The sequence below is a fragment of the Hippopotamus amphibius genome, chromosome 2 (genome assembly GCF_030028045.1).
Source record: "Hippopotamus amphibius kiboko isolate mHipAmp2 chromosome 2, mHipAmp2.hap2, whole genome shotgun sequence".
Taxonomy (NCBI): domain Eukaryota; kingdom Metazoa; phylum Chordata; class Mammalia; order Artiodactyla; family Hippopotamidae; genus Hippopotamus; species Hippopotamus amphibius.
This window is the reverse complement of record NC_080187.1, coordinates 54,315,009-54,328,447: the sequence shown is the minus strand read 5'-3', so window position 1 is coordinate 54,328,447 and position 13,439 is coordinate 54,315,009. Positions and strand designations below refer to the sequence as shown.

Genomic DNA, 13,439 nt, shown 5'->3' with positions numbered 1-13,439 from the left:
TTCTAAAAGAGAATCATTACTGATGACAAGACATGATGGATTCATCACTGTGAGCCTGAGAATAAACAGCAGAGTATGGAATGGAAACATCCTCAATGACTGACCAAGAAAAAGTTCAAAAGTCAACCATCAGCTGGAAAATTGATGCTTACAGTTTTCTGGGATTCTCAAGGGCCAGTATTGGAACATCATCAGGAAAAACATTCAACAATCAACAGTGCTCGTTACAGTGAGATGCTTACTGAAAAGCTGAAGCCTAAACTTCGGATTAAGCGCAGAGGACTGCTATCCAAGGGCACTGTGATCTTGCATGACAACACCTGTCCGCACTCTTCTGCCCAAACTGTCGACACTCTGCAGAAACTTCATTTTGAGGTGTTAAAGCATCCTCTCTATAGTCTTGATCTTGCTCCACTGGACTTTCACCTGTTTGGTCCCCTGAAAGCAGACCTAGGAGGATGAAGATTCACTTCTGATGAAGAAGTGAAGACAGCGGTACACTCGTGGCTCACAGCTCAGCCTAAAACATTTTTTAATGAGGGAATATGAAAGCTTGTTGACAGATGGACAAAGTGTACTGAAAACCAAGGAGATTGTGTCGAAAAACGATATATTTGTCTTTTCCAAAAGTTCATTAAAATAAATTCTACAGCCATAGTGTGGATAGTTTTTGACTCACCCTCGTAGTTAATATAAGGCCTTAAAGATGTACGTAAACGTCAGCTACCTGGAAACTTGATAAAGAATAACATATTCATCTACAACGATGCTAATTAAATGAAGCCTTCATATATAGTTGTGAACTTTGAACCCTAGCTGACTGAATTCTTTAATAGTTAATATTGGAATTCCTTAATACTGTGCAGCTTTCTGAATTGAAGCATTTTGTGTTATTAGTTGCTATTTGTATGTTTATATGTTTGTTCATTCAGTAACTGAGTCTATACATAGTACTAGGTCATGCTAGAACACATTACTTCTGTATCTGTTATTCTGGCAATAAATGTAATCAAAAGAACATTTTTAACAAGAAAAGTATTACCCCTTAAAACTAGTCTCAGATATAGATTATCTAAATTTTATTGCATGCATTCACAGGCAAAAAACTGTCAGATCTGGAACGAGTCACCTCCTTGAAAGTATATAATTGGTTTGCTAATAGACGGAAGGAGATCAAGAGGAGAGCCAATATCGGTAATGTATCAGAGAGGCTGCTGTCTCTTTTGAGGCATTTATGGACGTTGTGTTTAAGAGTGACTTCTAAATGATCCTACCTTTTAAGCCTAATGAGACTTGCCCTTATGTTTTTCTTCATTGTATTTTTAATAATGCAAAATTAATATTAATTATACTATCTGTATTGTAAAAAGAATGGCATTATTATTTCTAAAACTCATTGTTCTTAATGTGCTAGAATCTAGAATTAGACATGGTCTCTATTCTGTTACTCCTGTGGTGCATATTAAAGATACTTGTAAGGGCTTGAGAGAGGGAATGTGATACCCCAAGTGTCTTCGTTATTACTGAGCTATGACCTAGATGTTAAGAAACGTGATTAATAGAATTGGAATAAAAGAGTCTTAATATACAGGGAACCTAGTAAAAGGCAAGATTTTTTTTTTTTTTTAAGGGAGAGCATTTGAGAAACATGAATTGATGAGATTGGGGTGGGGGATTGGTTTTGAGCTGTTAAAATTGTATTTTGTCTATAAACTTACTTCCTCTTCATCATTACAATTCTCAAGTGCTTTATAGAACCCCAAGACAGGAGAGCTGTTTAATTAGCTGGTAAGTATTTATGAAGCACCGAACAGTCAGCCACTCAAATGTACACACACAGAAGCAGGGGCTCCAGAATGGCAAACATGTTCCTCCCCTGACCTCTATGCCATTGAGTTCCATCTGTCTGCAATTTAAAAGAAACAAAACATAGAGGAGTCTAGGTTTTTGTTTAATTACATTCTGATTTCCTCAATACAAATTCAGTGTTTAGACATGATAATGTAACAGATAATTTAGGGATCTGTTTGCTTTTTTCGAAGAAGCAGCAATCCTGGAGAGTCATGGAATAGATGTACAGAGTCCAGGAGGCCATTCCAACAGTGATGACGTTGATGGAAATGACTACTCAGAGCAGGTGAGCAGCTGAGTGGAGGCTGTTGCATACAGAGCGGGTGGGACCGTATGACAACTCAGTTCTGTGGGTGTGTTGTGTACGGGGTGGGGGAGGGGAGGCAAGCCAATGTCCCGCCACTCTGCTCATGTGTCTAGTTAGATTTTCATGTAATTTGAAAGGAATGTGGTAAGATTCGGTTGTCCTGTTGAATTTGTGAGAAATTGTTATTCACCCACATGGATTTATTGTCATACAACAGGATACTTGGCAAGTACGCAATGGGGAGGAGGAGGAGGGAAGAAGTTCAGAGGGAGGCAGAGAAGCAGAGAAGGTAGAAGAAGAGAGGAGGATCTGATCCAAACAAGCAAGTTCCACCATCCACCACACACACACACACTGTCCGAGAGATACTAGGGGCTGTGGGCAGCTGTGACCCTGCCCGGACACGTACCGACCAACACACAGTGCAAGGGCCCACCCCCTCCGGCCCTGTTGCCGTGGGAACCCTCGTGCTGAGATAGTGTTTCCTCCAGAGTCTCTGGCACATTGACACACACACCCCCTCATTAATGCATGTCTGCTCACCTCACCCTGACTTACTCTTCATTGCTTAGGAGGGAAATATATTTAACTGTAGCCACTGGATGGAATAATTCAGTAACCAAGAATGTGGGAATTTTCCCCTCGACATATCCGTTGACAGATTTCATTACATTTTTTATAGGATTTTAAACTCATTCCATTTGGAATATGAAGAGAATGTATGGTCTCTTCTCCTAGGCCCCAGCAGGAAAACGACTGCCCTTTCCTATTAGATGTACACCTTTTCCTTGCCCCTCAGCCAGCTCTCAAATAGAGTCTTCTGTGTTCTTCCTTCTCTCAACCATTTGGCAGCCTCTGTTTGCCAATTTGAGTGTAGATGCTGCCACAGTACCTGCAATTCTACACTGATCCCCATTCAACTAAAGACCAGCCCATGAGAACGAGCACAGAATTCCCCTCTGAGGCCTCTGAATCAGAGCTCCACATTTCACTCAAGAGAATGTTCTGTGAGTCCTTCTAAGTGGAAACATTCCTGTTAGTTTTCATTCTACCAATATAGGTGGATCATTTCCATCTTTTTTTCCAGATGCCCTAAGGGCAACACATCCCATGCTTCTTTTCCCAAAGGGACTTACCTTTTCCAAAGCTTTTTGACGCAGAGTTCCCCTGAGGATGTGACAGGTGAGAAACTTACCCCTTATTTGTAACACCATCTTCAGTGCCTGACGAACATTCTGCAGTGCCAGTTTCCTTCACAGCTGTATTGTTTAACACACTGGCGATGTAGAAGGCGAGCTTCACACTCCCTCCAAGTAAGACACCTGCGCTTCCCTCACCCGGCTCCCTTACAGCAGGAGAATGCCAGGCGATGTTTTCTCCCATAGCCATTTCCGGCAGTTACACTTTTGTCCTGTTGTAATTGAGAGGGTGGGGGTGGGGGTTGGTTTGTTTTTTACAAAAATGCATTTTTATCCATAAGGTGTTGGTGTCTGTAGTTTTGTCTAGTTTTCTCAGTTGAGTAGAGAGATACTATGAATTGTGATAATCTGTAAGAGTACCAGTCCAGAACTTAAGCTCAGTAGTGTGGCCTTCAGTAAGTAGTGCTGTATTTGTTGCAAACCTGAAATGGTCCAGGTTTGACCATCATCCCCAGAAGTCTTTCTGATAGAAGGAAAAAAATCTCAGCAAGGAAGAAACATTTTAGTGCATTTTATTTGTTGAATCATAAAAATGCCAACCAGAAATCTTTGGACCTACATCCATTCAGTGTCTACTTAAATACATTTCACCTCTATTCTGTCATGACCCCTTCCCCCAACTCTGATTCCTCCCAGGAATGTTCTGTCTCCCCTTGCCCCAGCATGCCTTTCTGTGAGCCAGAGAATTTTACCAGTCCACTAATAACATTTGTTTCTTATCTCTGCACATCTAGGACGACAGCACTAGCCATAGTGACCACCAAGACCCCATCTCATTAGCTGTGGAAATGGCAGCAGTCAACCACACTATCTTGGCATTGGCCCGACAAGGAGCCAACGAAATCAAGACAGAGGCCCTGGATGACGACTGATGAGGGAGGGCTGAACACGAGAAGTTAATTAGTTTAGACGTAGCACCTTAGCAGACTTTCCTCGGTCCTTAACATGTGTTCTTACAGTATAACTTGCAGTTTCTTGTATGTCAGTTAGCCGTTAGGGTCTTGTTCTGTGAAGATGGCATGGTGCCCTCAGCCTTTGCATATACTCTCTCAGTATTAATTCCCAGTAAATAATAACCAACCAACCAACCAACCAAACTTCCCTCTCCCAGCCCCTGAGGCTAGAAAATCTTGCTGCTCTGTCTTAGCATTCCAAGAAAGTGCTTCCAGGTAGATAGCCCTCAGTTCTCAAATATTAGGCTACGTGTAAAACCTTGGGTACCTTTAGATTCCTGTAACACTAGTCTGTACCCCTTTTCTTTCCCCAAGACTGGTAGGATGCAAGCTGAGGTAGTGTGGCCCAGGATTGACATTCACCATTTGGGGAGTATCTGCAGAGTAAAAGGAACACTAGAACCCCCACCTCAATGTGGGAATAATTGATTTCCAGCTGCAATAAGCCGTGCCTCATAATAGTCACACCGTGGCTAGATTATCCTTCTTCGGGTGCTGTGCTAAGAATGTCAGTGGAGAAACTCGATCTCAGATTTTGGTTGATGTTAACATGCCTGACAGAGATATCCTTTCCTCTCACAAGCTCTGTGACTTAGTAGATAAAATACTGCCTTCTGCCTTTGGGACCATGATTAAAACAAACAAAAATGACAAAAAAAAGTCATTTAAAAAAAAAAAACAAAACACCACAAAACCAAGCTTGAGAGCATTGGGAAAAAACACAAGCTGAATGTTTAATGGATGTTAAGTCCAGTTCTCAGAACCACTATACAGTATGTGGCACAGGGGTGCCTGTCTGGAAAGGTGCTGGAGGTCATCACGGAAGCTGCTTTGCCTCCTGTCTGTGTCCCCTTTCCCTGCTACCAAAAAAAGGTGTTTCGAGGATGGAGCTAAGGTCAAAAGTGAGTGAATGAACTTCCAGTCTTTGTATCCATAAATTGACGCCCCCTCAACATGAGAGGCTGATAGAGGACTTTATAGCAGGATTATGCTGACTGACTATCACAAACGCAGATACTTTCCTAAATAGGAGCAGAAAAAAGCAGGGGACATTTGCCACTTATGCGGTGGGTCTGTGAGATACAACAGGATGTGACTGCTTTGGTGTTCTCTTTACTCTGTCCTTGTAGAGGTGTGAAAAGCTATATTGCTACAGGCAATTTATTTAATAATTGGAAGCCATACTGATAATGGATGTGGTAATATTTGTAAAGTTTAATCTACTTTAAGCAGCAGTAACTAATGGAATTTTTTTCCTTGATCACATATGTAGCACTTTTGTTACTTTTTAAAGATATTTATATTTGATAAATCTTTTTTTCATTTTGAGAACTCAAAATACCAAACAGTGAACTTGCGTTATAAAGTCACCCTGTGATCACCTTGTCATCCAGTAACAAATGACGAACTATTCATGCATCCAAGAAAATTACATCTGCTGGCCTTGTATGAAAACGATCTCTTGGCATCCCAATTAAAGGACACACTGTCACTGTGGGTAAGAGGAAACAACCTTCAGTGTGGCAGTGTAGGGTGCGTCTGAAAGAGGCGCAGCTGCTCTGTATTTCCTGCCACATTCCCTCTCCTTTCTACAGACGACGAAGCCTTGTTTAAAGGGGAATGTAGGGCTGGCTATTAAGCAGGGCTTTGTCAGTTTGTCCATTACCTGAAAGTGATTCTAAGACTGAAGGACAGTGCCATTTCCTTACCTCCTCACCCTTCCTCCCCCACCAAATATTTTTAACTTAAAACCATTGAGAGAGAGAGAGAATGACTGGCCTTCATTTTTCCCTTCCTCGTCAGCGGGATACTGAATATCCACCAGCTTCTAGCTGGTCGCACTCCACCTAAGGCACATGCTGATGAGATCGCCTCCGTGTCCATCCTGCTTATATCAGTGTGAGGAAGCCTTTGAGAGGCATGAAGGTGCCACCTTCTATGGGTCTGTGACTTTATAGAGCTACGGGCAGGGCCTGGGCCTGCTCTGGTCCTTGGATTTCAGGGGGAAAATGTATATATATTTTTTTCCAGCTTCCAAGAATTGAAGTAAAATGGAGTAGTCTTTTCTGTTTTACTATATTACTTGAACCAACAAATTCAATAGTAGCATTTGTTATTCTCAGGAATGATCCCCCCACTCATTTTCTTTCTCGGTGTGTTTGACTTTTTATTTCCATTAGGAGATTGCATTATCTTTCTTTTCTTTGCTATTATTTAGAAAAAATATATCTTTCCATCTTGGTGAAATTTTGTCAGCTTATTTTCAGTTGAATCAGAAAGAGGAGAGAGAAAAATATACTGTCTGACAAGCCACATCCATGATTTATTGTAAGGAGATTATTATAATTGATAGCTTCTTTATGATGGGATTGCTAGTATCATTTGTTCTTGCTGGTCCTTTTAAAGAAACAGACTCAAACTGTAAAGGCAGCTGTAGTTTCTAAAGAAATAGTGATTGCCAGAAAAAAGCTAAAAAGGTACCATTGTTTTAAGACCTTTAAGAAAGGGGGGAAAAAAAAAAAACTTCAGAGAATAAAGAAGCATGAGTATCCATGAAGGCAGTACCAGGTGCTAACTGGAAATCTGGAAAAAGTGAAAGAATGTGACAGGAGGAAGGAAACCTTCACCCAGAGTTCTTTTAATTAAAGAAGACTGCTGGTCTACTCTAACATCCACTGCCTTACGTATAACTTTTGCTTTTTCACCAAAAGTAAAAATTTATTCTTTGGGGCCTCAGTTTAAATCTACCATTGATTTTTTGTTTGTCATCAGGTTTAATTCTGCCGTCTTCTCCGGGCTACCTTAGTTCTTACAGTGGCATATGGAGTTGCCACTGTCTAACTTGTAATATCTTTGGGTAGTAAATTTTTTTCTTAAGCTTTTTCAGGTTTAAGAGGTGGTATTAAAATAGAAACCCTAAACTGCTCTCTTACCGAAGGGAAAATAGCCAGGCTCTTAAAAAAATCCCATTGTGTGCTTTTTGGTTTTTCTGTCCTCTGTTCTCATTTCCTGCTGTACTTTTTTCAGGCCCCCAAGGACTCTTTCAGGGCTGCTCCTTCCCAGGTGAGGAAGACTAAATGTGTCAGGTAGGGAAGCCTTGCAAGCAGTTCAGGTAACTTGTCTATTATTTTTTTAACGCACTTTCATTGAATTAGTGTGGGCACATGGGTAAACCTCCTGCCCTTCTTGAAACACAGCCTTACAAAGGGACTTTTTAAAGATGGACCATCCTAATGACATTTCTGCCTATCTCTTGAGAACCTTAACACCAGATGAAGGCCAGGGAGGGCTACACAGTACACTCTTACCTGAGACCTTCTGGTACCAGTCAGTACCAAATAGACATTGTGGTTTATTTCAGCAAAGCTTGTAAGGTTGGAGTACCCCTTAAGGCAGTTTTTTCACACTCTCCGTACTTAGAGTGGTTGATGAGTGTGGTTACCTTCCTCCCACCTGTGGAGTCTGTACAGTTCCCACACGTCATTCCTTGGGGTAGGCCCTTCCCTATATCCCATAGTCCTGCACAGGAAGAAAGATCCTCAAACAGGAAGACCCCTTTAGGCTCAGTCGGGGTGACCACCTAAAAGGATGTGTGGGAGGGAGCAGCCCCTCAGCATGGAAGGATGCAAACCCAGTCCTCAGTCCTGTAGGTTTATCACAGCAGCAGTTGGTGATCAACAGCACCTTTACCTCAAAGGGGACAACTTGTGAAGAGCTAGTGAAAAGTTGTTTCAGTTCTCTTGGCCTTTGTCTTTACAGACTTCCCTCTTGGATTTCAACCATCAGGCACCAACTATAAATACATACTTTCATCAGGAATCTACAGTCACATCCTCTCTGTCTGTGAACAACTCCTCTTTTCCTCTGGGCTTCAAACCAAGGTCTCATCTTGAGCTGACTTCTTACTGGAATTTTTTTTATCTTCTGCAGCAGGCAGAGGAGGTGGGTGTGGTCCATCTCTTCATACAAACAGTTGTATGAAGCCCAGCTTTTTGACCAGCTATATATTCCACTGACCAGCTATTCTTTCTGCCCACAACAATGGAAATAATCCCTTTTTCATAAATGATCCCCCACCTCCATCCTAAAAATGTGAACATCAAGTCCTTCTCTCTCTGTGGTCTTAAGAAGGGTTTGGGTAGAAGCAGTCTTCCCATTTTAACTCATGGTTCTGCCTTTTAAAATTGCTTTTCGTCTTTTTTGTTCAGAGAACCACCAGAGTATTTTTTTTTTCCCCAATGAGTCTCAACAGATTCTTAGGCAATAATTTTTCTTCTTATCGATGACCTTGTGTGCAGTAGCGCTCTGCACTGAATAGTCCTGACTCTCTACTTGTGCGTTGGTTTTCTGTGTTAATCTCTCTCTGTGATTTAAATCTCATGTCAGAGTGGTGACAGAGTTTGTCATTTTGTTGTGATTATTAGTAATGTTTTACTACTGTATTCACTGGGGCTGCATTGAGACCAGCCAAATCCATTTATAGCTTTACTGAGCCGGATTTGTTTGTCACAATTTCCCAAGTGAACATTGGGCACACTGACCAGCTCCTGCTGGTGGTATCTCTGTGGGGCATAGGGGTGGGAGTGGGGGGGGAAGGGGGCAGGGGTAGGAGTTTCAGAAAACATTCCTTTTTGTGTGCTCTCTAAATAACGAGGATGTTTACTCAGGATTTGGGGATCAGTTGTTAGCCATGTTGAATTTGGCAAACTGAGCTGCATGCCCTGGAAACCCTCTTCTGTTTCTTAATCTCCATATTGTCTAATTGACATTACCTGGTAATACCTAAGTTACCCAGTTTAAAGGTGCCACACCATAATGAGAATGGAAGGTTTTCCCCTTTGGCAACCGTGAATGCCCACCCGGGTCATCCTGTAAGCATTTCCCTAACCATGTGCTGTCAAAGCAGAGGCCCTTTCTTTTCCTGTGCTGTGGTCTCCTTTATTATATGCTCTTCTTTTCAAAAGATGATCATCACTGAAGAGGAAAGTTTTCCTTACCACTCTCAAGAGAACTGCGGCTCTAAGGCAGTGGGAAAGGCTTTTTAAACACATCAAGCCCACAAGTCCATTTTCCAATCATGGAAACCCCTCTCACAAACAGGTTCTACAAAAGGCTGTTCTTAATTCTCACAGGCCAAAAGCAATACGCTACTACTCTTGCCATCTTAGAGGGCCAATGGTTGACTCACTAATCGCTGGAAAAGCTTATAAATTGAGAAGTTTCCATATCAGCTTCATTATTCTTCCTTGGTAGGGATGAGAAATAGCAGCAAAAGGAAAGCTAACAATCTGAGAAATCTAGTTTCCTGTAACAGTGGTTTTCTTTTCTACTCAAGAGGGGAATATAGGAGAGGAGGGGAAATTTGGCTGCACCCAAGGATCTTATGTCTCCTTCTTATTGTCACCCAAAGACCTCGAGGACGTGGTAGTAGGCACCTTGGGATTACAGGTATGCATATTCTGGGCTTCATTTTTATCCTTCTTCATGTGACACCTGGGGCCAAGCAGTGAGCAGAACTAAATCTAGTTGATTCCATTCAGGCAAAATCTAACTTGCATTTCTACACCCCCGACAGTTTACCACACATTCTTCACACCCATTATCTCATTAGCCAGCTCCCGAACAACACACAGAAGCGTACCTCTGGCGGGGGGTGGGGGGGGGGTCTTTTGCCTCTCTCTCCAGACATCCCTTTTTCTTGGCAAGTGTTGGGAGCCATGTGCCCCTGTCTGGACAGCAGTGTTGTGCCCTCTGGTGGGTGTGGGGGCCACAATGGGGTGTGTGCTGTTGCTGTGGCTGCCACACACCGGCCTGAGCGCAGGCGAGTGCACACAGCTCAACTGGCGCTTCAGACATCTTGGGACGCCGGCTCCCTTGACTCCATTTTCATTTTCTGTCTCTTTTAAATAAAAATGGCTCTATACAGCCATAATTAACTCTCAGATTCACGTTGATGTGCTGTGATCAAATGAAGGTTTGCCTGAATCCTTTCAAATTGTAACCATGGTAATTGAGGGGGGTAGCACAGAATGAATATAAAAAAATATAATGACAATTGTTCTGAATGACTGAGTGTCCTCCTGACATGTAATTAGCTGTTTTAGCAAGATGGAGATTGGCATGGTCATAATTAAAAGGATTTCTGTCCTTTATGCGATTGAAAATGGCAGATCTCCCATTCCCTGTTCCCTTTTAGCACTAATGCTCCCGAGAACATTTGGAATAGCAACTCAGTAAACTAAAATAATGACACAGTGTTCACATCCTCCTAAGTGAAAGAGGAGGATTTGGAGTTATTTCAGCTTCAAAATGGAAGCCTTTGTTTATTGCTCCCCATTTGACTTCTAAGTCACATGAAACCTGTCCCTCACGTCCAGTTTCAACATGTTCTGTCTTTGGCAGGAACTACAGCCAGAATCCCAAACTGAGTCAGCCACAGGTGAGGCCTCCAGAGTACTCTCTCCCACATGCCAACCAGCTAGGGTACCACACTGGCCTTACCTGACGTTTCCTAATGAATGAGCTCCCTAGAATTCTTTGTTTTTCCTTGGTCACTTGACATTTCCACTGCCGTCACCATCAGGAAGTGTTTTTCAGATAGGAGCTTACATTTGAGTTAGATGTGATTTTCCTGATCTAGAGCAGAAGACATGACACAAACACATATGAATAAACTAAAACATATGAGCTTTAAAGAACTATGCTGCGTAAGGGGAATACTGGTATTTGCAATGTCCTAACGTCACTGGCGAAAGAGGACGTGTGTGAATTTCACCCAGGTTTGCTCTCATCGCTGGCAGTTACCAGCTCCCTCATATCAGGAAGCCTTTGGTTATCCTAAGTTTTCCCCATTGTTCTGCTGTGTCAGTTGGATGGCCCCACCCCCACCCCCTGCCCTTCCAAATCCATGTTCTCTCCCACTTTCCTTTTCTTTTCCATCCACTTTTTCCCATGTAGCACCATGTGGTCTTGACACTGTACACGGCCTCCTGCCCACAAAGCCCATGTTCTCACCCTGAGGCCTCAGGCTGGATGGGAGCTGCCGCGTCACGTATCTAGCCTTTCTCTAGAATATGCCTTGTTTGGTTTTTCCATCACTTCAGTTATATGATCAAGAGCAAGTCTACGTGAATACCAGCACCCAACACAGTGCCAGGTGGCCCTTCATAAGCCACTTCATCCCCTGAGGCTCCAGGTTGGGCAGCAGCCACTAAAGAAAATATAGCTCTTGTTTTTGTTCCTACTTTGCTGCTAACCCTTTTACACATCTTTTCCTCTCTCCACATATCAAAGGGAGTCCTAACCCAAATGCTAAACTTCAGTTCCATAAAAATGCTGAGGTAGGCTGCCATTTTACCACTGTTGTCTCCCTTTACTACCCCCCCTGCCCCGCACCTCACCCCCACACATAGAATTTAGATAAAGATTCTGCCTTGGGATTCTGCCCCCACCCCCCATACCTGCAATCAAATGTATAGTAGGTGTGCTAGGACAGGAAAACGAATGCCATGAAAGGTTTTTACTCAGTGCTGCTTTTCCTACAACATCTAAAAACGACTTAGCCCCAACCCCTGCACGCCACCTGCTTTCAAGATGCACGTGCTATCATCGAGACTTCTCTATGGGATCCCTTCAGTCTTCTGACAGCTAGAATGGTTGTGGATTTATGACCCCAAAGACTAGAGTATCCCTCCCCTTTTCTTATTTTCCCAACTGCTGGAAGATAACTATCTCCATTAGAATTGAGAATCTATCTTAAGATTAGTGATTCTGCAAACTGACTAGATGAGTATGATTCTGTGATCTGTGAGACATGCACTCAAAAGAGCCAGCAGAGCACTGTGATTATCTGCTTACATTCAGAGAAAATAGAATTATCACTGTAGTTAAAACCTTCTAACACAATCTACTATTTTAAGGATCAAAGTATTAGATATGCTGCTTAAAGGATGGTGCTACTTAAAAAGAACTGGAGTTGGCAAGACATTTCCCTCCCCAGATGTTTCCAGAGGCCACTTTGGTGATTCAAAAAACCCTTTACACATATTCCTTTACCACCCGCAGCCTCCGCTAAAAAGAAAACAGAGCCAGCTTAGGAAAACCAGTGAAAATATAGGTAGTGCTTACCCCTGAAATATGTATTTTGGGGGAAGAAAACACCAGAAGTAACCAGAGTAAAGGCATCATCATTCTAGATCATCATAAACGTTCAGCCCTCCTGAGCATTCAGAGCTTGTAGCCACTGACATTTACTAGCGTGTCCTGTGTGCCTGGCCCTGTGCTGAGTGTTTCCACTGTCTCATTGATTCCTGAAGATTCAGAGACTGTACTGAGCAGTATTCCCTAAACGAAGCTGAGTAAAATCTCCAGTCACTTCTTTCATCTCAGTAGAATGGTAACAGGATGTCCACCTGGCACTGCTGAGTGAAATCTCTGCACTTAATCTGTTCCTTTTTCTCATGGGCAGTGCTGGCTGGTCCCTACTGGCACACTGTTGCCCCGCCATCATTTCTGTGCTGACACTGGACCAGTCTTACAGTGATGATCTAGACACCAGGGCGTCCCTTCTCCTTGGCAGCTGTGACGCAAAACCTCTTGTTTCAAGTCCCCTGTCCCCATCTCCGCCTCTAGGAGGTAAATGTGAAGGTCTTGCTTTTTACTGAGATGGAAGGTCTTCACTGTCAGTCTGAGTTCTGAGGGCAACTCGAATTTCCTAGCACTCCTCGGGTGCAGTTGCACTGAGTGGAGGCTCACTCTTCCTGTTCTCTCTCTATTCAGCTCTTCAAGCATTTTTTCAGTGCCTGTGTTTGGAAGTTTTGCTAAGCTATTCCAACTCAGTCCACTGTCCCTTCTGTAACAGTCACGAGAGGCAGTGGGGCTGGGCCAGCACTTTGGAGATCAGAGGCTCTGATGGATCAGTGTCTGCCCCACTGTGGGCTTTCTGGCTTACCATAAGAACTTTCTGGTGACCACAGTCCAGCACAGGGGCAAGCTGCCTTGGGGTTCATGTGGTGGCTCAGTGACCAATGTCAGGGACACAGGCTCCAAACTGACCTGAGGACCCGACTAACTAAAATCTGTGTTCCTCCTTGCCCTCTTCTCTAGCTCTTTACCGCTCAATAGGTGGTT

At 43.0% G+C, this 13,439-nt stretch overlaps 1 protein-coding gene across 9 annotated transcripts in view; it reads left to right on the top strand.

Moving 5' to 3' along the window:
- The window catches only part of HMBOX1 (homeobox containing 1), a 180,052-nt gene extending 175,029 nt beyond the window's left edge, over window positions 1-5,023 (top strand). Inside the window, exons 8-11 of one of the 9 annotated variants that reach the window (XM_057722066.1) lie at window positions 1,099-1,194; window positions 2,049-2,137; window positions 2,376-2,447; window positions 4,092-5,023. In XM_057722066.1, coding sequence (XP_057578049.1) covers window positions 1,099-1,194; window positions 2,049-2,137; window positions 2,376-2,447; window positions 4,092-4,229 — 395 coding nt within the window. In that variant the 3' untranslated portion in view covers window positions 4,230-5,023. Of the gene's footprint in view, window positions 1-1,098; window positions 1,195-2,042; window positions 2,138-2,375; window positions 2,481-4,091 lie in introns of all 9 variants that reach the window. The other 8 variants (XM_057722065.1, XM_057722064.1, XM_057722073.1 and 5 more) reach the window with 8 other exon arrangements.
- The last annotated feature ends 8,416 nt before the right edge of the window (window positions 5,024-13,439 follow it).